This window comes from Drosophila takahashii, chromosome 3R (assembly GCF_030179915.1).
Source record: "Drosophila takahashii strain IR98-3 E-12201 chromosome 3R, DtakHiC1v2, whole genome shotgun sequence".
NCBI lineage: Eukaryota > Metazoa > Arthropoda > Insecta > Diptera > Drosophilidae > Drosophila > Drosophila takahashii.
In genome coordinates this window covers 30544250-30569157 of record NC_091681.1, presented here as the reverse complement: position 1 = coordinate 30569157, position 24908 = coordinate 30544250, and the positions used below count along the sequence as shown (strand labels likewise).

The 24908-nt window shown below is 38.1% G+C and overlaps 8 protein-coding genes across 8 annotated transcripts; 3 read left to right on the top strand and 5 right to left on the bottom strand.

Annotated features, from left to right (window-relative positions):
- Positions 1 to 1948: 1948 nt before the first annotated feature.
- On the bottom strand, positions 1949 to 2315 carry LOC108065389 (uncharacterized). Its single transcript, XM_044395623.2, has 2 exons — positions 2170 to 2315; positions 1949 to 2098 (listed from the first exon to the last, which is right to left on the bottom strand). The coding sequence occupies exons 1-2, from the start codon at positions 2312 to 2314 to the stop codon at positions 2082 to 2084; spliced, it is 162 nt and encodes a 53-aa protein (XP_044251558.2). The 5' UTR covers position 2315; the 3' UTR covers positions 1949 to 2081.
- A 151-nt stretch (positions 2316 to 2466) lies between these two features.
- Positions 2467 to 7632, bottom strand: LOC108065384 (uncharacterized). The gene is made up of 3 exons (XM_044395540.2): positions 6185 to 7632; positions 6014 to 6074; positions 2467 to 2604 (listed from the first exon to the last, which is right to left on the bottom strand). The coding sequence occupies exon 1, from the start codon at positions 7260 to 7262 to the stop codon at positions 6198 to 6200; it is 1065 nt and encodes a 354-aa protein (XP_044251475.1). The 5' UTR covers positions 7263 to 7632; the 3' UTR covers positions 2467 to 2604; positions 6014 to 6074; positions 6185 to 6197.
- Positions 7633 to 7923: 291 nt separating this feature from the next.
- Positions 7924 to 8604, bottom strand: LOC108065388 (thyroid transcription factor 1-associated protein 26). The gene is made up of 2 exons (XM_017153372.3): positions 8409 to 8604; positions 7924 to 8346 (listed from the first exon to the last, which is right to left on the bottom strand). The coding sequence occupies exons 1-2, from the start codon at positions 8541 to 8543 to the stop codon at positions 8113 to 8115; spliced, it is 369 nt and encodes a 122-aa protein (XP_017008861.2). The 5' UTR covers positions 8544 to 8604; the 3' UTR covers positions 7924 to 8112.
- On the top strand, positions 8595 to 9252 carry mRpS18C (mitochondrial ribosomal protein S18C). The gene is made up of 2 exons (XM_017153370.3): positions 8595 to 8738; positions 8794 to 9252. The coding sequence occupies exons 1-2, from the start codon at positions 8705 to 8707 to the stop codon at positions 9180 to 9182; spliced, it is 423 nt and encodes a 140-aa protein (XP_017008859.1). The 5' UTR covers positions 8595 to 8704; the 3' UTR covers positions 9183 to 9252.
- Positions 9253 to 9276: 24 nt separating this feature from the next.
- On the bottom strand, positions 9277 to 9922 carry LOC108065386 (uncharacterized). Its single transcript, XM_017153369.3, has one exon. The coding sequence runs from the start codon at positions 9853 to 9855 to the stop codon at positions 9277 to 9279; it is 579 nt and encodes a 192-aa protein (XP_017008858.2). The 5' UTR covers positions 9856 to 9922.
- Positions 9923 to 10196: 274 nt separating this feature from the next.
- On the bottom strand, positions 10197 to 13557 carry LOC108065421 (RING finger protein 37). The gene is made up of 2 exons (XM_017153413.3): positions 12532 to 13557; positions 10197 to 11680 (listed from the first exon to the last, which is right to left on the bottom strand). The coding sequence occupies exons 1-2, from the start codon at positions 13234 to 13236 to the stop codon at positions 10910 to 10912; spliced, it is 1476 nt and encodes a 491-aa protein (XP_017008902.2). The 5' UTR covers positions 13237 to 13557; the 3' UTR covers positions 10197 to 10909.
- A 5230-nt stretch (positions 13558 to 18787) lies between these two features.
- On the top strand, positions 18788 to 19719 carry LOC108065281 (uncharacterized). The gene is made up of 2 exons (XM_017153207.3): positions 18788 to 19190; positions 19422 to 19719. Exons 1-2 carry the CDS (start codon positions 18816 to 18818, stop codon positions 19641 to 19643), a joined length of 597 nt encoding a protein of 198 aa, XP_017008696.2. The 5' UTR covers positions 18788 to 18815; the 3' UTR covers positions 19644 to 19719.
- Positions 19720 to 20079: 360 nt separating this feature from the next.
- Positions 20080 to 24647, top strand: LOC108065220 (uncharacterized). The gene is made up of 4 exons (XM_070216590.1): positions 20080 to 20707; positions 21812 to 22254; positions 22372 to 22601; positions 24533 to 24647. The coding sequence occupies exons 1-4, from the start codon at positions 20080 to 20082 to the stop codon at positions 24645 to 24647; spliced, it is 1416 nt and encodes a 471-aa protein (XP_070072691.1).
- Positions 24648 to 24908: the final 261 nt, after the last annotated feature.

The following is a 24908-nucleotide window of genomic DNA, read 5'->3' as shown; positions in this document are numbered from 1 at the left end:
TTCGGATGGGACAGGGGTGACCAGTCACCCTCTTTGTCTTATTTTTTCTTACGTTAGGGGTTGGGGATTTATATTTGATGTTTGTTACTCGGTGTTTACCGTTGGCTGCTGAAGTGCCGCAATGGTTTAGTGTCAGCTTATAGTTTTGACATTTGTCGCCGGTACATAAAGATGATTGCAGATGAGTATCGGAAGTAGGTCCTGGATGGCACGAGGATAGGATGATGGATGTCCTGGGATTCACTGCAATCCACTGAAGTGTGAAATATGTTTATATGTTGGTAAAAGTATTATAAACCGATTTTTGAAACTTTAAAATATGATTAAAATGGTTCTCATTAAATACAAAAGTTTTCTTATTATTCTTACAAAAATTATAAATTTTCAACTTTTTAAAATTATTTATTAAAAAAAAAAACACAGTTAAAATTTCAAATTAACAATGATTGAAAGGTGCTTAAGTTTTTAAAATATTGTGTAGAGTAGGTGTTAAACTCCCACTCAATAAAGATGAAGATTAGTTTAGGAAGTCACAAAAAAAAAAGATGGATGTCCACGTGTCCAGATTATCTCCCCTAAATCGATGATCTGGGAAATCCTTTCCTGGGTGTCCACTATCCACACTCCATTGAAATTCCTCAGGGGCATGTTTTAATCCTTTGGCCAACCCCTTTGGGGCTGGTTGACAAAGTTTCACTTATTCGGCAATTATTGGAAATATTTTCGAGTTTTAATTGAAAAACTGTCGGCTCTTCTGACCCGCTGTTCTGGGCCACTTTTATGCTTCGTTGCACCTGCTGCTGTCCACAATTAAAACTGCCCCCAAAAACAGTCCATACACAAAAACTTTTCATGGTTATCACTTGGCTCTCCCTGTGGGGATTTTATTTTTCATGGCTTTTCAATTTTAATTGAAATTTATGCGCCAGCTTTCAAAGGGTTCTGTTCACACTACCCCCTGCCATTTTATTTTTGGTCACGTGTTTCGCTGGCCGAAAAATAAAAAGGAGAGAGTGTTGCAAATTGTTGGAAATTTCGAAATTTACATGGACAATTCGCCAGGAGCGAAAGGGGTGATTCAGTGATTTACAACCCGCACTTTCGTAATTTATGAGCCGCAGCACTTGAAAAACAAAGCCAAAAACCAAAAGCGAAACAAACAGAACACGAAAAGTGCATGCAAAACATTTTGTGGCGCCCATTTTATTGTGCTTTTCACGACTTGTTCATGTGTAAAATTTGAAATTGTTGTAAATAATTACCCTAATGGCTGGCGTCCCCATTTTCTTACCCCTAAGAGGAAAAATCCGAAGTCCTGGCAGTTAATTTCGAATCCCCGGGCATCGTCGCCATTTGTAATTAAGCCTAAACCGTTAATATTTCAGCCAGATAAGAGCCACTGCATCCCCAGCTCCAAATACTCCACTCTCCATGCCAAAATGCCCATAAATTCACAGCCAAAAGTTCGTCCTTCCGCACAGGATCTCGGATCCAAATTGTTTGGGGAAACATTTTACGGTTCGGGTGTTAATTTCCAGGCAGATTTTTTCTTATCTCCGACCAGCGAAAGTGAAAATTTCTCCAACATCATTGTTTTTCCTGCTTGCATTGGCAAGAATTTAATTAGCATACCGAATCGTTAACAAGATTGGAAAGCCAGTGAGTTATGCACAAGTTTCGCATTTAAATACCAGGGTGAGAAGGGTTAATCTTTTGGAAAAAGGCAATTTTGTAATCTAGACATAAGGTGAGTTGGTTGCTAATTAAGACGCGCAGAATCAGAAATTATATTGAAGAATCTGATTCTTCTTTATATTTATTTTTAGAAAATTATTTTTTATTTCCCATAAAATCGAATAAATCATTCTTATCACAATAAACAACGAAAGACGTACATTTGTAGATGGGAATATTTTGCTAATAAGCACAGCTATTATTTATTTAAAATATATTTTGAGCACGGCATTTTTTAAAAATATTTAGAGGAACACATGACTACAAGAATGTAGGTAATTAACTCATAAATTACTTTAAGTTATTTAAAAACAGCTAAACTAAAATGTATGTAGATAAATCCATTGTTAACCGATGTGGATGTCTAAAAATGGGAAAAAATAATGGTTGTTATTAGTTTAATTTCCTAGAAAAAATAAAAATATAATTACTTACTATTATGGTGGATATTTATGTTAATATGTGGTAATTTTGGAAGCGAAAATCCTTTCCGTTTTCGTTTTGGGGCCGCCAGGGCATTTTGCGAGGAGATGAAAAGTAGCACAACGATGAGCAGCCAACAGAACTTGAAGTATTTCATGTTGATAACAATATAATCCAGCGGTATTGTTTTTATGCTGAGAGTTGAATTAAGACTGAAGCTATAGCCGGGATGACTCTTGATTAAGTATTTTAGACTCGACTAAATACAACAAAGTCCCGATGAAAATGACATCATGGGTCTCTTATCAGCTTGGATTTTACCAAAGGCGAGATCCGTCGTTAAATCGAAAAGTAAACCCCCGGTGGCTCTACGAAAAACCCAAAACAGCTGAATCGGCGTTGCTATGATCATTCACAGGCTTTTATTTACTTTGAGCCATAATTAATCTGTATTGATGTCGTAGAAAATATAAAAATTTAAAAAGAATTACCGTGTGTACACAATATATGATTAAAACATTTTGTTTTGTTGTTTGTATATGGGCCGTTCTTTTACAAACCGAACAGATTTGGGCAAAAAAAAAATTTAACATTTTTGATTTACCTGAAACTTTTTTTACACGTACTATTCGGAAAATAAGTAAACACGTGTATCAGGATTTGACCGAAAAAAAATCATTTTCCTAGTTAGAATTTTTTTAAGTGTGCCAAAAATTGTCAAATTTGAAAAAGTACCCTCTCATTGAAAATCTGTATCTCCGGTTATATGAATCCAATTGACTTCATGTCTTTTGCATTAATTCCTCTAAAACCTCTCCTTTCAAAATAAAATTTCTTAAAAAAATTTTTTTTTTAATTTCTTAAAAATAAAAACAAATTAAGATTTAAAAAAATTTTTTAACTATTGCCCCCACAAAAAAAAAAATTTTTTTTTATTTTAATACTTGCGCCATATTGTTAGTTACAATCGGTTTTTGTAAAAAGTTGGAGCCACTTTTAGTTTTTAAAATATCGAATTTGTTTTAGCAAGGCCTCGGCTTTTTTCTATGAAAAAACGTCGCAGCAAGTAGATATACTCTCTCACTCTTATCGGATCCTAATGGAATTTATGTTTTCTCATTGTTTACTAGTCCTTTAACAATTGTTAATGATTAAAAGTTAAGTTTTAAGTTTTTTGACAATTTCTGAATGACAAAAAGTAAAAAGACATTTTTTAATCAATTAAAAACTTACAACTATTTATTTAACCGTCTATTTAATAAACAATAATTTTAAATTTATTTTATTTATATTTTTTTATATTATGTAATTTATTAAACATTTTTAAATATTTATTTTTAAATTAAAAAAAAAAATTAATTAAATTTTATAATTTTTTATTTTTATTAAATAAATTTTTTTAAAAACTTAAAAAAAAAATATTTAAAAATGTTTAATAAATTACATAATATAAAAAAATAATAAATAAAATAAATTTAAAATTATTGTTTATTAAATAGACGGTTAAATAAATAGTTGTAAGTTTTTAATTGATTAAAAAATGTCTTTTTACTTTTTGTCATTCAGAAATTGTCAAAAAACTTAAAACTTAACTTTTAATCATTAACAATTGTTAAAGGACTAGTAAACAATGAGAAAACATAAATTCCATTAGGATCCGATAAGAGTGAGAGAGTATATCTACTTGCTGCGACGTTTTTTCATAGAAAAAAGCCGAGGCCTTGCTAAAACAAATTCGATATTTTAAAAACTAAAAGTGGCTCCAACTTTTTACAAAAACCGATTGTAACTAACAATATGGCGCAAGTATTAAAATAAAAAAAAAAAATTTTTTTTGTGGGGGCAATAGTTAAAAATTTTTTTTAAATCTTAATTTGTTGTTATTTTTAAGAAATTAAAAAAACAATTTTTTTTTTAAATTTTATTTTGAAAGGAGAGGTTTTAGAGGAATTAATGCAAAAGACATGAAGTCAATTGGATTCATATAACCGGAGATACAGATTTTCAATGAGAGGGTACTTTTTCAAATTTAACAATTTTTGGCACACTTAAAAAAATTCTAACTAGGAAAATAATTTTTTTTCGGTCAAATCCTGATTCACGTGTTTACTTATTTTCCGAATAGTACGTGTAAAAAAAGTTTCAGGCAAATCAAAAATGTGAGCCAATAAAAGGTGTTCGGTTTGTAAAAGAACCGCCCATATGTTTTTGTTTATTTTATAAAGCAGGCAAAATAAAAACGTTTCCAAGTATTACAAAGTTTTTGGTAATGTTGTTTTAATATTTTGAGGTACCTGAAATTAATTAAATATGTAGTATTTAAAATGTATGTTCAACTCACCTATGTCTGTAATGTTTTTTTTTTGGCAACGGGCGTGTTTTCTTTGTCAATAAAAATGTAATATAAGGAATGCAAAGCCCTTAACCCATTGTCACCCCAAACAAAACTCCATAACTACTCGAACATAAACATGCATAAATTGCATTATAAGCGACCCAAACAAAGCATTATGAATCAGAACCCTCGGAATGGCCATAACTATTCATTATCGACACATAAACGACCCTTTGAGCACTCATAACTTGAAATTTTTATTAAATAAACAGAACAAAGCGCGATGGCCGGAAAAATGTCACACATACTATACGGTGAGTATAGAAAGGGATGTGCCATATCCTTCTGACCCACTAAATTGGATCTGCGAATCGCCAGCGAACCCTTTTTCTCATCCGGCGTAATTCAATATTTGACTAGATGAGATTTATGGCCACAGGGTGTAGAGACTTCCTGCGAGGAGGAATCCTCCATCCCATCCTCTTCCCTTTTTATTTGTGCAAAGTATAATTTTTGATTTAGTGCGATTTGTGTCAACGGGTTGTGTTTGTGCAGCCCAATAGTTTCGCAATATTCGCCTAAGTGAAAGTTTTCCCCCGCTTTCTGTTTGCTTTTCCAGCGGATATGAGACCGCATGCTGATTGTCAATCTCAAGTGAAGGAAGGGTGGTCCAAAGTTAGCCTCCCCCCTTTTGGCAGGCGGAAACGGATGTTCTGCCAGCGGAATTCGCATAAAACTTTACTATTATGCCGAATATTTTGGTGAAAATTGAATCGCGTGGCTGCCAGTAAATTGCTTTGTTCGCGAAATCGCGAGGGAATCGGAGGATCTGCGAGGGTGACTCTGGCAGGTACAGGATTCAGGATTCAGGATGCTATAGATGATAAGGCTCAATGGCACCAGGGCAATTTGCCGGCAAAAATTTGCATAGACTCGCGAAAAAAAGGGTTGATTCGCACGGCCGGAAAAGTGCGACAAGCGAATTTATTACAGGTTGCATTAGATTTAATTAGCGAAAGGAGCGTGCGCGGAAAACTTGATATTCTGAATACCCAGGGGATTTTACAGATTTCAATGGCATATTTTTCCCCATCATCATTTGCTTTTATTGCTTTGTCGGAGTTGAGTACTACTGAAAGAAAATATACTTTTTTTGGGGGAAAATTATAATGATATGCGGGACTCTGAAGTGAGGTATGATTGCATAGAATATTTTCTTTTCAGGGTAAGATCTGCTTTTATACCCAAATTTTAAGAATTTTTGTACCAGGTACTGTTTTTATGATTTTGGGGATCCTTTCAGTGTAACCAGTGTTACAGATTAGTTTTATATTGGTTGATTTTTGTCCATCAATACTGGATTATCTTAGTGTAACAGGTGTTACTGTATCAGACTGTTTCGGTTGCTGTAAGCAAAATCAAGCTAGTGTTATTGGTTAAATAGTTTCCATTTTGTTGTTGGTGGAAGTGGAAATTGAAAGAGTCCTGTATAAATGTCTACTCATTAAAAACTCGAAATACCTTAAAAACACGAATTGTACTAGAAATTTCGCATGGGAAACGTCGATCTCACTTTCAGATTCTGAAAATAAAGCTCATTAGTGGAAAGTATTGAACACCAATATCAAAAGACATTTCCAGCTAATTCTATTCAAAACTTATTAAATCCTTTTCCTTTAAATAACAACTTACTTGACTTTCGAACTCATTCAGGTTGACATTGATCTCTAGAAAATCCTCCATTCCAGAAGCCCCATCCAGAGAATTCTGGAGACCTAAAGTATGGTAAATATTCACTAGGATTAATGGGAATTGAAGTGAAGTTTGGCTGTTGATTCCATGAATTATTATAGGTATTCCTTGGAGTATCACAGAAATTCCATGGACCATCATTTCTCATTGCAGGTTCTTGAAGTAGAGGCACATTTGTCTGGCTTGAAGCTGATTTTCCCTGGGATTTCTTCTCTAATGGTTCCATATTCGATTTTTTCTCTCTGCCATTTAAAACCGATTTCCTATCCATATAAAGTTTTACATGTCCGAATCGGTAAGAGATGTTCCCACCGATTTTAACCAGTTTCCTGTGTGACTCATTGTCCACTGCCATGACAAGGTGCAAAAGATCACCCTGGGTCAATCGGTTCATGACCCTCCATTCTGCGGTTGAAACTGAGTTCTGGGCCTCTATAATATCCAGGACCTTCTTATTGCTAGTGGTTAGACTGTCTGGAAAGTAGCCACGAACCACATTTTTTCTCGGTAGCTCTGACTCCTTTAATAGCTTCAGTTTAACGTCTACTTTGGATTGAATGTGGCATAAGTTTCGATTCAGCCACTCCGAGGTGTTTATATCCGAACAAATTATGAGAAGCCAACCTCTTCGACAAAAGCATCCTTCGAACTGGGGCTTCTGGCTGCCGGATTGCTCCACGGTGACATCGATGATGGCCTCCTTGATCCTGGACATTTGCTCGGTGGTCAGGGGATTTCCAGGGATCGCCGGTGACAAGCCGACTTTTACACATTTCAGGAAAGTGGAATAAGGATAGGGTGACTTCGTTTGTATGCCATAAGGAGCAGGCAGGAGACTCCTGGCAACGGGAATAGCTAGAGCTAATTCCAAAGCCCTTTCTCTGGTGAGACCTTCTTGCAGAGCCCTTCGCAGCATCTTCTTTTGGTTGGTTTTCAACCGGACAAAGTCAGGACCTGATTTTTGGTTTCTTGATGCTTTGGGAGCAGCATCTGACTCATATTCTTCTAAGCTATTCATTTGATTCCCACGAGTACACGGGAAAAAAGGTCGCCCACAGCAGAGCCCGAGATGCCGCAGGAAGTCTGGAGCTTAAAACTGCGGGTCGACAGGTGCGCAGAGTTCGCCGGCTAAGAACCGAGTTCCCCCTCGGCCACACATCCTTCGGCGCCGGCTGTTCCGCCTTGGATTGGGGTGATCTTCCAGAGTTTTCTTCTCTTCGCCCGACTACCATTCGCCAGCGTCCTTTCGGCAGAGACATGACCTTGCCAAAAGGACCTGTTTCCGGCCGCCCTCGCGAGGAGAGTGTAGTCGCACTTCCAGGTGTACAGATAGTTACCCCTCATCCATCTAGAATCGAAGCCCTAGATGTACGCGAGATAAGTCCATCACCCAGCTGACGGCCATCAAATATTTTTTTACTGTCTGTACTCTAAAAAACTTAACGGAACATTCTTGTCAGAAAAAAATAAATATGAATCAAAAATTTAAACAAAAAATTTTATACTTTAGGCAGAATGAAGAGGAAAATAACCTATTATATTTCAAACAGTGTATTATTAGTCTTTTTCTCAATAAAAAGTTTTGTAATCTTGAGTATTTCTAAAGAAAATTGATTGACGGAATACCTGAAATAATGAAAACTAGTATTATAACCTTGGAAATAGTATACAAACGAATATAGTCGTGGAAAACAATGTATTTTAATTAAAAATAAAGTAAGGCTATTGTAAAAATAATCAATTCTTTGTGAGCCCTATAGATAAAGTTCCTATAGTATTGGGCCTAATCAATCCATCATACCGAGTTTGATGTCAATGAAAAAACCCTTTTCCGTGTTTCTCATATCACAAGACGTCCTGGGACTCACTTAACGGCCCTTCATCTCCTCGATCTGCTTCAAAAGGAGTTGCATGCGATCCTTCATCAAAGGCTGTCCCTTTTGGGTCCTTTTGCTGATGGCCTTTGTTTTTTCCAAGCGCTTCTTTTTATAGGCTTTTATCTGGGCATCCCGCTCCGCCCGAACTTTCTCCCTTTCCGCTTTCTCCTGGGAAGCCTTTTCCTGACGTTTCATATTCCGGATCTCGGGTTTATTTGGCTTGTCCTGCAAGATATTGAAAAAACATGTGTGTATACCACTTCCTTTTAATTGATTTTCTCACTTACATCTTTTCCCTTTTGCTGGTTTTTCTTCTTGAAATAGGGCTTCTGATTGTGGGCCACCTTGCCAGGACCTTTATTGAATTTTCCCTGGGGTTTTCCATGAGATTTTCCTTGGGTCTTCTGGGATCTCGGTTTCATTTTTGTGTTTTTATTAATTTTTAGCCAGCAAAACTATCGATATATCGATGGTAGAACACATGTTACATGCAGGCATTTACCAACACTGCTAAGGGGCTGTTTTGTTATCGCTCTATCGATATCGATAGCACGAGGTAAATATTGGTAATAAAAAAATAAATATGCTTAAATTAGGTAAATTTCTGGCGCAAAATGGTGAGTTAAAAGTAGGACAATTATAAGAAAACCTTGCTAATTATGTACTCTATAGCCACGGTGGTCAACCTGGTGGGCAGACAGCAAATGGCCACCACCAGCCGCCTTTATTCCGCTGCAGCGGAAAGTGAAAACTCGGATCTGCCCATTGACATAACGAATCCCTACGAAAAGGACCCCCAGCAGTGTATCCTGTGCAAGCATAGCATCGAGCCGCACTACAAGAACGTCAAGCTGCTGTCCCAGTTCCAATCGCCCTACACGGGACGCATTTACGGCCGGCACATCACCGGATTATGCAAGCGCCGGCAGGAGCAGGTGGAGCAGGCCATCCTGCGCGCCCAGCAGTGCCTGCTGATGCCGGGCTATCACAAGGACCTCGACTTCCTGCAGGACCCCAAGCTCTTCGATCCCGAGAGGCCCGTGCGCCCGCACAAATACTAGTTTTGCTGATAGGTTTTGAGTTTCCTCCTTGTTGCACTGGGAATATACAGTTTCTTAATGTTAAATCTTATGGCAAACTATGTTTAACTAGGGTTCAGTCCTCCTCCTCGAGGTAGCGCAGCATCTCGAGGGGAATGCCCAGCTGGGCGAGGAGGTCCTGCTTCGAGAGTCCTGGCTCCGCCATCGCCAGGAGATCGTCCACAGAGGCTATGAATGCCTGGCGCCAGATTTCTACATCACTTTGGAGCTCTGTGATTTTGCTGTTCTGGGGACTTTCTTCTAACCGGTTCTTCTGGGGATCCTGGGGCATCTCTTCATCCTCTGGCTTATGGGAATGCTCTGCAGGATCCTTTTTCTTTTTATCCGGCTTCTTAATCTCATTTTTGGCTGTTCTCTTTACAATTTCATGCTCCTCTTCCTTGTTTTCCTGGGCCACAGCAAACTCCAGCTTCTTCTTGGTTAATTCCGTCCTGTTTTTGGACAATCCTATCCTGCGGGCGCTTAGGGATAATGCTAAAGCCCTTGGAGTCTCCTGGTTGCCATTTTTTGGGGTACTTCCAGAGGATTCCTCCCTTTGAAGTCTCATTAGGGGCGTGGATTGGCAACCACGCCTGCCCAATCCGAGGCGCGGCCTTCGGCCCGATTGCGGGGTGTTATTTGCCTCTCCGGACATTCAAAATCTGAAAAATCAAAAAATTCAAATAGATTTTGAAATGTTTACAAGGCAGCGGAATTTAAACAGCTGTTTGTATCGATATCGATAGGCTAGAATAGAAGTTCCAGAATATGATAACAGAGGGCGCCACATTCGAATGTAGATAACATTGTGTAAAATAACATACGTAAAAAGAAATCTATAAATTAGTTTTTATTTGATTTAAAAATAAAATAACTCAAATAAAAATTGTGCAAGTAATTCGCAATGCAAGTGCTTTTGTGGATTAAGAACAGAAATATTTATCTAATTTTGGAAACTAAAAATATTCTATTAAAAACTGCAACCAAATAATAAAATTATTTTTTTTTTTTAATATTCTTTTATTGAGAGTGTTGTAATAAAGTATATCGTACATAATAAAACGTACAAAAATATAACTAAACGATTGCGATACACAGTAAACGATACAGAATAAAAATAAATATTCGATTTTAATACTAATGAAAACTGTAGATTTTCTTGAAATCGAAATTAACATTTTTTATAGACAATTTGAAATAAGCTAAATTTACAATTTGTTAAAGACAATTTGAACTAATCAAAAATGAATAAGTTAAACAAATTTGAAAAACAATTTAGATTTGACCGCAAAAACAAGGCTGTCACTCTGATTACACAATCGGCTTTAGTTTTATTGTACTTTATTCTAGGTATAAGTGGTATGAATATATAAACTCGCGCTGAACGATCCTGATCCTGATCCTGTCTTTTGGGGACTGTATATAAAGTGTCTACAAAAACTAGGCGCGCTTTCTCTATTGCTAATCGGTAATCCGTAATCCGTAATCTGTAATCTGCTCTATGACTAAACGTGTGACCTGATACTGATACATACTGCCGACGAATCGGTTAAGGATTCGCCCGTGTACACATTTGGCTTCTCTACAGACCGACTCCTGCTTCTGATATGACTATAAACTAAAGTAGACGAGGCCTAGGGGCTAAAGCGATTGACGACTGACGACTGGCTTACAAACTCTAAGGGAGAACCAAGCTTATTGCAGCGATCTTAAGGATCCAGCTTGTGGTAGCGCTCGACATCGGCGCCGCGGAAGAATACTTTGCAGACGCACTGCTGGTCGCGCGAGAGGAGCACCAGGCACTCGCGACAGACCAAATGGCGGCAGGTGCGTATCTCGTAGCCAAACTGGGCGCTCCGGCAGTTGATGCAGCTCGAAGGAGGAGGAGGAGGAGCAGCACCTGCTGTGCTGGAGTTCGTCGCCAGCTGGCTGAAGCGTGTCACCTTCTGCAGCGCCTGCTGAATGGCCTGATCGATGGAGGTGGTGGCGGCCGAGGTGACAGTGGCACAGGCGCTGCTGCTCCCTTGATGGCTGTGCCTCGCCCTCTTAGCCGCCGGCGGTGAGTGGGGCGATGCCCCCGAGGATATCGCCGCCGATGACGAGGAGGTGGCCGTGGCGGTGGCCCTGCTCTTCCGCTGCTGCTGCTTGTAGGCACTGCTCAGCGCCGAATAGGTTCCCGCAGCCGGGCTAATCTGTCCCGGCTGGCAGGTGCTGCTGGCGAACTGCGAGGCGTGGCGGCGACGCAGGCGGGAGGTTCCCAGGCTGCGCGGCACCGCCTTAAAGTGCTCCGAGTGCTCCATGAGGAACTTTTCGATGCGCGCTTTGAGAGCCAGGTTGATGATCGCCTTGCGCTGCGCATTGTACTCCAGACCGGTGAAGGGATCCGAGGGCTGGCGGCCCCATTTGGCCTCCTCCTCGGCGTGCTTGTCTATGGTCGACTGGTCCACCACTTTTCCAGAGGGCAGCACGGTGGGGAAGATCTGAAGAGGAGGGGAAAGGCATTAAAATCTATAATTTATGTTTTACATATTCAAAATCATAAAAAGAATTAATCAAATTTTCTTTAGAAATCGTTGAACCTTTCTTATCATCATATCTTAGGGTGTAAATTTCTGCAGAGGAGGGGAAAGGTATTAGAATCTATAAAAATCATAAGAAAATAGCTGAAATTTTCTTAAGAAACCGTTTAACCTTTCTTTTTATCATATATTGGGGTAAATAATCTTGCTTAATGATTTAGTAACTGATATTTCTTAATGGAACGACTGACGATTTCTTTATTTCCTTGGTAGACACATTGATAATGATTTGATATGATTTCAGCAAACGGAAGAATGATTCAGAAAATAATCAATTTATAATCAAAATTAAGAATAATATTTTCTAGGATTTTTAGAGGAAGGGAGAGGTATTAAAATATTTTTATTCTAAAATATTCTATATTCTTCGTTTTCCATATTCACATTCAAAAAAAGATAACTGAAATTCTCTTTAGAAATCGCTGAACCTTTCTTTTTATCATATCTTAGGGTGAATAATCTTGCTTAAAGATTTAAGAACTGATATTTCTTGGTTGAACGACTGACGATTTCGTTATTTCCTTGGTAGACACATTGATAATGATTTTATATGATTTCAGCAAACGGAAGAATGATTCAGAGAGGAAATAAATAATATTTTCTAGGATTTTCAGACCAGATTGAATTGACCTTGCAATGCATTTCTTGCGGAAGTGGAATCGACAAAATGACAAAATGGCCGACGCTGATTCATGGTTATGTATTCGCATGTAAGAGAATTTAAAGCAGGCAAATAAACCGATACTCCTTACCATTAGCTCCCAGGTGATGGAGTCGAGGAACTCCTCGGGAATGGAGAGTGTGGACTGCTCCCTGAGTTCGGGCACATGACGCGGCGGCGACCTTTGGCCCGTGGGCGTCTGGGCCGCGTCCCTCTGACCATAGGGATCGCTGATCTCGCTCCAGATGCTCTTGACCAGCTCCCGATCGGCTTTGTCCAGCGAACGAGCAGGCAGCCCCCACATTTGCACCTTTCGCAGGACAGGAGGACATCGCTCGGTGGCCCGGATCACCACCTTCACGCTATTTGTGCTGGCCAGGATCTTGTGGGCGGACTTGAAGAAGAACACCTTCTCGCTCTGCTCCGAATTCGAGCTGCTCCGCGAGTTGTAGTCGCTCTGATAGCAGAAGGTCACCGAATCCACACCGCGTCCCAAGTCGCGAACAAAGGCCACTCGCTCCCAGATGCCATCGTGTCGTCCGTGGAGCTCGAAGGCGGTGGAGCGCAGGGCGCCGCAGGAGGGCCACAGCTTGATGACCTTCATGTCCACCGCCTTGGGAAAGTCAAAGACAATCTCAATGGGCGGCTTGCAGACGGCGAAGCACATGAATCCCCGTTCCAGCTGCTCCATGTCGTCGGCCACCAGATTGGCCGCCGTGTAGCCATCCTCGCAGACGGCATCGCTCTCCACGGAGGGCTTGAGCTTCGGGTTGAGGAAGTTGATCAGGCTGCTCATCCTACAGGCGTGTATATCTCGCTTTAATGGGTTTGGCTGCCCCACCTGCTTCTTTATTCGCACAGAAAATGGCGTCACTTCGGTGAGAAGTCGTCTCTTTTGTTGTTGCCCCTGAAACGCTGGCTGGTGGTTATCCCGGATGCTAATCCCTGCCTATCCTCGAGGCGACTCTCTTCCGTTCTCGGCCCGATCCTGAACACTCACAGGCTCCTCGGGACTTTGGCTAGCATCGCACAACGCTTATAATCACAATTATCGCCCTGCTCTTCGAATATTTATAAATAGTAGAGGTGGAGAAGCATCGATGCGCCAATCGATGCTCAATGGCGACTATCGATGCTTGCACATCCCTAATGCTAGCCGAGTCACACACCCAATATTTTGGGAAGACCGTTTGTGACATAGCGCGTACACACACCTATCGTTTGATTTTTGAGCCGTCTCTAGTTACTAATTCAAATTTAAAAATAAGAATGTTGTTTAAAGTGACTGTTAACTCTCTCTAATAAATGTTTAAATGTTTCATAGGGAAATGTTTCATAGGCAATAAATTAAAACTTTTTTGTGTTTAAAAATATTTGATTTTTAGCTAAACAATATTCGACCGTTTTGTTCTTTTGAAACGTAACAAAAACATAATGTAGCAAATATAAAGAAAATTTTATTTTAAAACCTCTTTTGATAAAGTATTTCCTTAAACATAATTTATGAAAAATATTATTATTTTTTTTGTGTATGATTTATTTTAATAGTTTTCAAGCTTTGGATTTAGCCATTTTCTTAATTATTTCGATTGGTAATGCGTCCCTGGGTTTTTGGGACATATATTTATATGTAAGTTGATAAATCAGCTGTTCCTATTTTAATAATAAACAGAATACATTTATCTAAAATTCGGTTTATATTGGTTGACAATTATACAAAGGTGACCGAAATCGAAGTTACTGGTTTGTATGTATTAACAAAAAAATTAACTTGAGGATTGTACTAAATGTGCTGTGACTTGTCTATATATTGAGTCAATATTGTTTAGGCGATTTTCGATTCTCCCCCACGTAAGCATGTAATTTATTTTTTTTTGTTTAAAAGTTTAACATTAAAACATTGTTTTTAGTGAAAATCAACACGCTGTATTTCATTGCAGTACTGCAAAAAATTGTACTTGCCAAGTAATATGCAGTCAAAAAAAAAAGAGTAAAGTTCTTTATAGCGTATAGAAAGAATTATATATTCACGAATGAAACCACGAAAACGTTTCTCTTGCGAAAACGTTTCTCTCTCTTTATGCCAAAGCAAAGCTTTAAAATACCCCTTCTCTCTAGCTAGTAAGTCATTCTCGCGATCTGAGTCAACAGTATATGTTTTTTATTCGGCTAACAAAATATTGACAAATGCAAGTGATTAGTTTGATAATAATAATGTATGATAATAAGAAATGTATAATTTTTTTTAGGACTTTTTGCTGTGATTAAGAAACAAAATGTGATAAAACTGAATAAGGTACGAAATCGAATCTTCATAATACTCTTCGACTTCAGTAGTGAGTCACAAAAATAAAAACAAAACGGAGGAGCACATTAAAAAGAAGATCTGCAACTAATCAGTGGCTTGCGAAAAATTGAAAAAATTGTGAATTTTGGACTGAAATGGCTAATATGAACAGCACTCAAATATTTAAGCTGAACCATTTTTGTTTATACGAGATTTTTCGTCAGATCAAAAGAAATTGCGAGATTGACACCGATTTACCAAACAGGTGTGCACCTGTAAATTACTGGGATCTTATAAATTTTGTAATTAGCTGCAAGCAATTTGTCAATGATTTTGAGCAATGGAACTCTGACATTTACTACGAACTACACATTGATTTTGCCGTTTTGGGAGAGTCAGATGAGATAATAATCGATTTGGTGCAAATATACGAGTCTTTGAAAAATGTTTCGAAAAAAAATATTGAAATATATTGGAAATTGTATATTAATGCGATCCAAGAAAATAGTCGACTAAAGAGTTTGTTCTTAAGATACATCCCAACCCAATACTATCCCGAACATTTGGATAGGTTTCAGGCACTGATGGATGCCATCAAAACCAAGAGCACTCTTGAAGCATTTACTCTTAATATTCTGGGTGAGTTTGATCGTTAAAGACTGTATAGTTCATTTAAAACTGGTGACTTTTACAGGATATAGCTTTCAAAATGTGCCAGAGTTCGGCCAATTGAAAACTCTCGAACTGAATGTTCGAATGGATGCCGAAGACTTGGTGCAGTTGTGCTGTTCTAATCCGAATTTATCTCATATCAAATTCACCAATACCGAACTAAATGGAAGGTTTTCGGATATTGTGCCATACTGTAACCGGCTGGAAAATCTAGACTTAACTATGAAGCCCGACATAGATGCTTCGGAATATGTTGCGTTGGCCAAATTACCTCAGCTTAAGATCCTCCAACTTAAAGGATACCATCGAGAGGGAACTCTGGTAAAGCTATTTCAAGGTCTCGAAGGAATGATCCTTCATACTTTAGATATTCCGGACACTTTTCTCTGTAAAGTAGAAACGCAGGCGATATCAAAAATTAACAATTTATCAGATTTATCGTGCGGTTTTAGTGATCAAAGGAGCATTGCTAATTTAGCAAATTCTGGGAGTCTCAAAGTAGTCAAAATAAAGGTTCGTCCGGATCAAACCATATTTGTCGATAAATTAAAGGAATTGCTAACGAAGTTTGAAGTAAATATTAAGGACAATGGTTTTGTTATTAATTTGGCCGAGAAATTTGGCAGACTAGAAGTGTCACTTTACGATGAATATAATTATAGAATTAGAGATGAGTTCGGCGACATTGTCAATTACATAGATCGCATTGCCCAGCTACCAAATATCGGACTGTTATTTGCAAGTGGTACATTTAAGGGTGACATACTAAAAAATGTATTTCTAGACTTGGCAATTAAAGAAGCACAGCTTCTTAGAAAGTTAGATATCAGTGAGTGCTCTCCAATTACCCTGGAAGATGCTAATACACTAGCTTGCATTCGATCTCTAACTACAATTGTTTGTGATCATAGAAATTTGAAGGAAATAATCGCCATGAAGGGAAGGCAACTGAATGGGTTTATGAAGTTCACAAACCGAGTGGATCGAATCATATCAGATCGGTTTCATATCTGTATTATACATAGAAAAAGTTCTGTAAAACTAATACTAGACCTTGAAAAGTTAGATTACTATGGAATTCCAGAAGATCAGGATAATATTTTCGAGCCTTTAGCTAAACTTCATAACTTGAAAATTCTTGTAATCAAGGGTTACATTGGAGTTCCATCCTTTATTAAATTAATCAAGAATCTACAGGAATTGGAAGTTGAACTTCTTGACACCGAAGACGTCATTAGCCTGTCACAAATTCAAAGCTTAAAATATCTTAAATGTAGTTTTCGTAATTCGAAAAGCCCTTATCATTTGGCCGAGTTAAATAATCTTGAGTCACTAACTATCACCGGAAGATGGTCAATGAAAGGATCTTCAAGAATGCTTTTAAAAGCCCTTGCCTCAAAAGAAGATTTAAAACTTCAAAGCCTCAGTATTCATTGGAGCCTCACTTCCGAAGAAATGGTCGAGCTTGCTGCAATTAAATCGTTGAAGAGATTACAACTAGGAATACCCGCTGACAAAACTTGGGAACAATCAACCTTTACATTCAGCCATGACCCATCAAACCTTAGCGATGGTTATTCGGGTGAACTTGACACCCCATCAAATTTGGAACTCTTGGCTAATTTGCCAAACCTTGAGGAACTGAGTATTTATTTTGATTATGCACATCAAGTTGATAATTTGTTGAGGTCTTTAATATTACGATCTCCTCGAAGACTACGCTCGCTATCACTTCCAACTAAGGACATAGAACTGATATCCCAATTCAAGAAACTGCAATCCCTGGAGTGCGCCATCTACCAAGTGGAAGATGTTAAATATATAACAGCGCTCAGTAATCTTACAGAATTGCAAATAAATAATTCTCAAGAATATTCAATGTGGGATTTTCTCAAGGAGCTCAAAGTTCTATCGAGTCTTAGGGGTTTGTTCTTAGATGACACCGAACTTGAATTTTTAGATGTTGTTGAATTAACGAAAATAAATTGGTTGACCAGACTACGACTGGGTCTTGCCGAAAAGAAATTTATTCCTATGCTGATCCAACTTAAACATCTACACGATTTGGAAATATTATCGACCCATTGCGCAGAGAAAGATGAAAGCAACTTTTTTCCTGCGCTCCTTGAATCATGCCAAAACCTGAGATCGGCTTCTCTTTATAGATATTATAACTTGTTTAGTAAAGATTACGTTACAGATATTTGGAACAGTCTGAAGCTTTATAGGGATCCTAAAATTCATCCACCATTCGAATTGCGTGGCACTGTTGAATTTTTCGTGAGTTCTTTAATGCAAATGACACTGATTTTAATGATGACTTTAGTTTCTGAATGCCTTTTTCTTTTTAGGTGAGTTACCATGATTTTAATGATGTTTATATGAACTTGGAAATTGAAATGAAAAGTCACATGCAGAAGAGGGAGAAAAGTGTTTTCCTAACAAAAAATCCATGCAGGAACATTTGTGATGAAAACGAACGAAACAAATCTAAACCAACTCTACGATTCTGTAGGAGTAGCCGAAAACAAACGGCTAACATTATCCCAGCCTTAAAATCATTTAAACGTCTTACGAAACGTAAAGGAAGACAAAATCCTACCAATTCTTTCATCTTAAAAAGTTATCAAAGTCGTGAAGATGTATTCGATTAGGGCTTTATGAGTTTAAAAAGTGCTTTCTTTTTTTAAATACTTAGGGTCTGATTTTAATATAGTATCACATGAATGTAGATAATTAAATTCTGCGAATACCTGATACCATTTATTGGGAACTTCAATCACTGATAATAGTGTGTGAGTGAAAAGGAAACCTGATAACGAGCACGAATTTATGAACCTTGTTTTGAATACACAGTATAATTTCTATTTGTCTCAAAAGGAATGCAATTTTTAATAAATAAAATGACTAATTAATACTAATCAGCACAAACTTGAAAAAAGCCCACTGCGTTGCTACGATTCCCGATAAAGTACTCGCATTTAGAAATAGGTCGATTAAATCACTAATAATTCGTATTAATATTTATAAGCTTTTGTTACCAATAGATAACAAAACCGTGATATATAGACCATTTTTATGTATATTTGACGTAATTAGCTACAGAAAATTGTGAATGCAATTAAATATGAATTAATAGTAAAACCTTAACTCATTCGTAAATTGTTTTTATTTATTTATAAATAAAGAAAATAAATGTGGTAGGTGGATTTTTGGGGGATTTACTGATACTATTTTCTGACGACTTTTCGACAAAGCGTCATGATAATAAATGTTGAATAAAAAAATACACCCGATAATTGTTGGATTGTAAATCTCAGAAATCTATTTTTCGGGTGGAGTGGGTAGTATAAAAGACAAATCTGGGTCTTTGGGCTCCACACTCTTGTCCAGTTGTTCAAGTGCTGAAAGTGAAAATGTTGTTCAAGACTGTGACTCTTTTGCTGGCCATTGGCGCCGTCTACGTGGCTGCCGTTCCCACTCCCACCGAAATTGAGACGGAGGCCTCGATGATCAATCTCCTGCTCAATACTCCGGCCATGCGAGCGGATGTCTATAACGTCGATTGTATGGAACACTACACCCCCCTCCTCAAGGGGCATGTCGATAAGTACACAGATGATTTCAACGCTTGCCAATACAAGTACGATAATGGCCAGTCCGAGATCGACGAAAGTTTCAAGGGCGCCCGCGACGAACTGACCATTTCCGTAAAGGACACCTGCATATCCCTGATTACCTGCGATGGAAAGACCTCAAATTCCGATGCCTTCGATTGTCTAGCCATCTGGGTAAGTGAAACAATTTTGGACCATTTACAAAAAACTTTAGAATTTCTAGAGGTTTGAAATCTCTTGAAAGCGTGACTAAAAGTATGCAGCAAAATATTTTAAGACAAAATTCTGTTTTTTAAAGTATACTTTAAGGTGCAGTTCAGGGTGATTTCAAACATTCTGAGATTTTATTTTTATTTTCTGATTTATTCCATATTTTTATTAATATTTGTTCCCATCCAATGACAGGGACCTTCCGCATCCAAAGAACTTGAACAGGCTTCTTACAAGGCGACTGATAACAACACTAGCCTGAAACGAAAAGTGTCTGAAATTGAACAGACTAGGGCTATTTGTCAAACTGAAGCCCACCGAACCTATATAAAGAACCACGGCGAATGCTACAACGAAATGATTTCCTGTCTGAATGATCCCGACTGGGACATTCCCACCACCGACTCTGCGCTGTAAAAGTCAAGTTTATATGCACTTCACTGTAATAATTATGTATTCGTGATGCTTTACCGCTGTTAATAAAAGCCTTTTATTAATACTACTCGTGTACTAAATAATATTGTATTATTTTTTAAGGGAAACTAATACAACCAATAAAGAAATTCTAGTACCAAATTTATTTCATTTTTAACATTAAATATACATTTATACTTTTGAACAGCACATAGAGAAGTTTGTTTTTATTTTGACGGCATTTAATTAAGTTAACCAACATCGGGAAGTTTTTTGAACCAAAACCTATAGAGCATTGTCAACCATTGAACCCGTTATTATCAGTAATTGAACATTCCCACATAACATTGATATGTAATTGAAAAGATAGCAAAGAGTGGATCGTTCTGCGTATAAATACGGGCTGGTTCTACCGTCTCCGCAAAGTTATCCGGCCAAGATGTTCGTGAAGCAAACTAGGATTCTGGTGTTTTGCCTTTTTTTGGGCCTCTCATTGGGGCTCAAACTGCATATTCCCATTAGACCCAACGCCCACATCCAGGAGTTGCAGATGGAGAGCAGGGAACTGGCTGCCACCCACTCGGGTGCCTCCGACAAGTGCTTCCTGACCTACAGTCCCATTTTGGCCAGCATTACGAAAGAGTTTGAGATTAACTATGGGGCTTGCATTTCGGCCAAAGATAATTCCACTGCCTTGGTCAATGCAAAGTATTCAGCGGATCGCGAAATTCTCCTGAGATCTGCCAGTATCGGTTGCTCGTATCCCAATACGAATTGTCAGGTCTGGACATTTGAGCAACAGAACCTAGACACCGTGGTCTCCCGCCTCGAATGCGCATCCATCAATTCCGGGGAGAGCTCGAAAACCTTCTACGGCATTTCCGCCAATGCCACGGAGATTGTGGTCAAGATCAAGGAGGAATATCGTGTTTTGGAAAATCTTATGGAGATTTGCACCAATGATGCCAACCGAAATTATGTGGAGGACACCACCTACACCTATGAAAGGTTGAACGACTGCCTGAAGTACGGAATCGATGAAATTCCTGAAACAACTACAAGATCCAGTGACAGGATAGCATAGAAAATGTATATGTAATCAAGAGTTAAATAAAGAAAAATCAGGCCATCTAACTTTGACTTTTACTACATTTTATAGATTATTTGTAAATTTGTAGTATATTTTGGCAGAGCTATTCTGCTTGGTATATTGTTTTATTATATTAAACCAAGTTCAAGGGATGGTTCCTTGATTTAGACATAATTATGTTTACAACTATCTAATGATTCAAACATATTAAATTTTTAATATTGTTTTTTTCTGTAGTTCGGCCATAAATATAGTAAAATCAGCTAAAAATGATAAAAATTAATCAATACAAATTTCTGGCCGATTTAGAATAAGTTATTTTCGTTGTCAATGTTTTCTAATTTTGCAAATCAATTGGGAATTGAGTAATGAGCCTAAGAAGGTTTTCGGTAAAATCTGATTTGATTGGGTGGAATACAGTGATCTGAATTCTTTGTCAAAATAGGATTTTTTATTAGTAATGCTATGCTCTGCTTAAACTTGTTACAAATAACAAATACATAATGTTTTGAAAAACTAAAAAGTAATTTTTTTTTCTTTCTGAATGTTTTAGAAGAGTGGTTACAACAGGTTTAAAAAAAATGCTTTAAATTCCAATCATTTGAATTTGATTTTTAGCTCAACGAGGTATGACTGTGACATTCAATATTTGGACTATTATTTCTATTGGTTCAGCCCAAATACCGATGTGATTAAAGAACACATAAAGTATTTAAAGAAATTGATGCATTAACAAATTTAATATACAATTTTTAAATCATTTTATATCCGCGTTATTTTTTATTTCAAAATTAATTTCAATTCAAAGCAAGAACATTTTGTTGTATCGGGATAGATTTTGCAAGCATAAATACTGAGCCTGAGAAGATTGAAGTTAGTGACTGCCAACGAGTTTTTCGAGAATTGATTTCCTAACAACGTAATTTTCTTTGTTCGCAGTTAAATTAAAAATTATTTACCAATTACCAGAAATCGATAATAAAGAACATTCGCAGCTCGACATTTCCTTCAACAAGCGGCAATTAAGGCCGATAGAGATAAGAAGCTGGTGCAATGTATATAAAAGCGCTGCGGTTTATAGCCAAGGTATCCAGTAAGAAGTTGAAACTGAGACTTTTAGCTATGTTTTCCCGATCCTCTCTGTTGGCAGTGATTCTTGCCTTTGGCCTGGTTTCTGGCCTAAGCATTAACCTTAAGTTAAACGCCTCGAAGCTGAAGCTGCCGACTAACAAGAAGATCCTTGGACTTCAGCAGCAGACGGAGATGCTGGCTGCTCGGGATCCCAGCAGTTCGAAGTCCTGCTTCGACTACTACAATCCCATTCTAAACGGATTGCCTGCCCAATTGGAGTTGGACTATGACAATTGCGAAAGGGACTACGAAACCGGCAATGAGCTCGTGATCAAGGCGTGGAACAGCACTCTTTATGGCATCCAGGCAGCTGGAGATCGTGGCTGTGGAACCTTCTTCGACTGCTCCTCCATTGTGGACTATGTTGAGGCCTTCGAGTGTTTCGCCAATGTGGTAAGTTGACTGAAAATAAGAATTTATTTGGTAAAATGTATAAATAGTATTTATTAAATACCGAACAATAAGTCTCAGCATTTGATATAAATCATAATGATCTTTTATTTTTCCTAGGGAGCTGAGCAATCGAAGACCATGTACCAAGTGTCGGCAAATGCAACCGAAGCAGCCGCCAACATCAAGATCCATCTCCAGACTTTGAATACTCAGCGCGAAAGCTGCAAGAATTTGGCCGATAGGGATTATGTGGAGGGCACTGCCTCCACCTACGAGGGACTGACTAGTTGTCTCAGTGGAGCCCCTATTCCACAGGAGACTACTGTTACCACTACTACTAGGGGAGAGTGGGGGAATTTCGTCACAGGGGCAATTTCGTCACCTGCAATATCTCGGAATCCATAAGTCGCAAAAATATATAATTTTTTTGTTTTAGTCCTTCAAGACGGCCAGACACAACCAATGCATTTGTTTTGCACAGAAGGCCAAGATAATTAAGCTATAATATTAAATGTGTTTTAACAGTTCAAAAGCTACATTTAGTTCTCGACGAAATTTTTTCTGTATGCCACAATTCAAAAGGAATAAGATACACGATTTTTTATATAATACACAGTGCTATAATGTGCATTTCTGCGTCAGTGATTTTTAACTTCGCGCCTAATTTCGCAAGAAAAATAATTATTTCTAAAAAAGTACGGTCTGGGGAAATTTCGCCACCCTACGCTAAGGGTAAATTCGCACCTGTTTTAAATACATATTTTTATATTTGACGAGCTGGCTAACGAACAGACTACCAGCAGCAGCAACAAATATAGGACGTCAACAAAAATGGTACGCTTGATCAGTGTAGCATATTTTCAGGCGTTAAACTCCCTACATTTTTCAGGTGACGAAATTTCCCCAGTTGTGTGGTGATTTTACCCCCCTGTGTGGTGAGATTGCCCCAGTATATTGGTTTTACATTTTATTTTTTTATAAATCACCAAGCTAATTAAAAAAATAGGGGAATGTCACATTTTAAAGCTTGGTGCTAACCGCATTCAACAATAAAAATAGAAATATGATAACGTGTCTCAAGATGGACAAAAAATAGCTTTGAAAAAATGCTGACGAAATTCCCCCACTCTCCCCTACTACTACTACTACTACTCCTGATTACTGGACCACTGGAAAATAAATATTAATAAGATTATTGAACAAAAAAAAAATGAAAAATATTTAGATTGTGCCTGAAGATTACATGCTTACATACTTTATATTATTAAAAAAATTGCAAACTTGCTTAAACAAAAATCAGAATTAAACAAAATTTGAAAATTATAATAAAGATTACAAGCTTACATTCTTTATATTATTAAAACAATTGCAACTTGCTTAAAAAAAAATCAGCATTAAACAGGATTTGAAAATTATAATGTATCAGCATTCAATAGAATTGTTACTTACAAACCGACTTTAATATGATTTCGAGTAAAATAAACCAACGATAGATCTACATTTTAAACCCCAAAATGGACCACCCGAAATGCGGTGCCATATCAGTGCCGAAACCGAAACTATCCAGCTAATTTCTTTTATGTCCTCGTTTAACGACAGTCCCACAGAGTTTCTCCGCTTTTCCCACAGTTGGATAGAGATGTTCGACGATATCGGAGCATCTATCAATGGTGGGCTATCCATCCTTTGACCTGTCCCATCCACACCCAAGAAAAAAGAAGTAAAAATCGAGTGACCTGTACAGGTAAACGGAAATCAGTTCGCATCTTGTTGTCTTGACCTGCGATACATTTACTTGTAGGCCTTCCCTTTGAAGGACTGCCGACACACCCAGACTTTGTTCACAAATTTTGCGCTTAATTAATTGTGAAATATTGGCTGGAAAATCAATTGCAATTGACAATTGCGAGAGCTGGCCCGCCACAATTGAGTTGTAATCGCAATGGCCAACAAGTAGGCGTCGAAGGATCGTCGAACTCTGGGTTATTTTTTTTGTGGAGCTGGTTTTCGGCCGACGTTGCTGGGACTACAATTGCCAGTCATGTCTTCATAAATTTCATTGAATTGAACCGCCGCTCGGAGTCGGAGTTGGAATCGGAGTCCGAGCTCCTCAACATGCGCCAAAAACACACAAAAAGGGGGGGCAGGCTGGGGAACCGGGGGGCTAGGATACTATACTTGTACCTATTCCGACTATTTCATCTTTTGCCGACGGCGTACGGCTCATGTTGTATGTAGCCTTAAATTGAATCGTTACAAATTTTGTTGCTCGTTATAGCAAGCGTTTTATTGCCCAACCAGTTTTGGCCGCCATGCAAAGCAGACTCGAGACTCAGGAACCCGGGGATCTCAGTGGTCCTGAGATTATGATCACCGAACTAAACTCAAGCTGAACCGAGCACGCCCCCGTCCAGAAAACGGTAGCCCCGGGTTCTACGAGCTCAGCGTTTAATAACTTCATTAAATGCCCTTTGACATTTATGCCAGACACACTTATTTATGTGGCACTATCTTCGCGACGGATCGGTACAGGTAGCTGGTATGGCCAGGAACCCTATAAATTACATAATCATCAGATAGTGAAACTGTTTACAAGCCGAGACTCGAGACAGGCACACCCACAAAAAATAACGAAAAGGTCATCAACTATTCCT

Coding starts and splice junctions, on each gene's coding strand:
- LOC108065384 (XM_044395540.2), bottom strand. CDS start 7,262: ATGAATAGCTTAGAAGAATATGAGTCAGATGCTGCTCCCAAAGCATCA.
- LOC108065389 (XM_044395623.2), bottom strand. CDS start 2,314: ATGAAATACTTCAAGTTCTGTTGGCTGCTCATCGTTGTGCTACTTTTC.
- LOC108065281 (XM_017153207.3), top strand. CDS start 18,816: ATGTTGTTCAAGACTGTGACTCTTTTGCTGGCCATTGGCGCCGTCTAC. Junction 19,191..19,421: donor TCGATTGTCTAGCCATCTGG/GTAAGTGAAACA, acceptor ATCCAATGACAG/GGACCTTCCGCATCCAAAGA.
- LOC108065421 (XM_017153413.3), bottom strand. CDS start 13,236: ATGAGCAGCCTGATCAACTTCCTCAACCCGAAGCTCAAGCCCTCCGTG. Junction 11,681..12,531: donor CCATCACCTGGGAGCTAATG/GTAAGGAGTATC, acceptor CCTCCTCTTCAG/ATCTTCCCCACCGTGCTGCC.
- LOC108065220 (XM_070216590.1), top strand. CDS start 20,080: ATGTTCGTGAAGCAAACTAGGATTCTGGTGTTTTGCCTTTTTTTGGGC. Junction 20,708..21,811: donor TGAAACAACTACAAGATCCA/GTGACAGGATAG, acceptor TGCGGTTTATAG/CCAAGGTATCCAGTAAGAAG. Junction 22,255..22,371: donor TCGAGTGTTTCGCCAATGTG/GTAAGTTGACTG, acceptor TATTTTTCCTAG/GGAGCTGAGCAATCGAAGAC.
- LOC108065386 (XM_017153369.3), bottom strand. CDS start 9,855: ATGTCCGGAGAGGCAAATAACACCCCGCAATCGGGCCGAAGGCCGCGC.
- mRpS18C (XM_017153370.3), top strand. CDS start 8,705: ATGCTTAAATTAGGTAAATTTCTGGCGCAAAATG. Junction 8,739..8,793: donor TAAATTTCTGGCGCAAAATG/GTGAGTTAAAAG, acceptor TGTACTCTATAG/CCACGGTGGTCAACCTGGTG.
- LOC108065388 (XM_017153372.3), bottom strand. CDS start 8,543: ATGAAACCGAGATCCCAGAAGACCCAAGGAAAATCTCATGGAAAACCC. Junction 8,347..8,408: donor ACCAGCAAAAGGGAAAAGAT/GTAAGTGAGAAA, acceptor AATATCTTGCAG/GACAAGCCAAATAAACCCGA.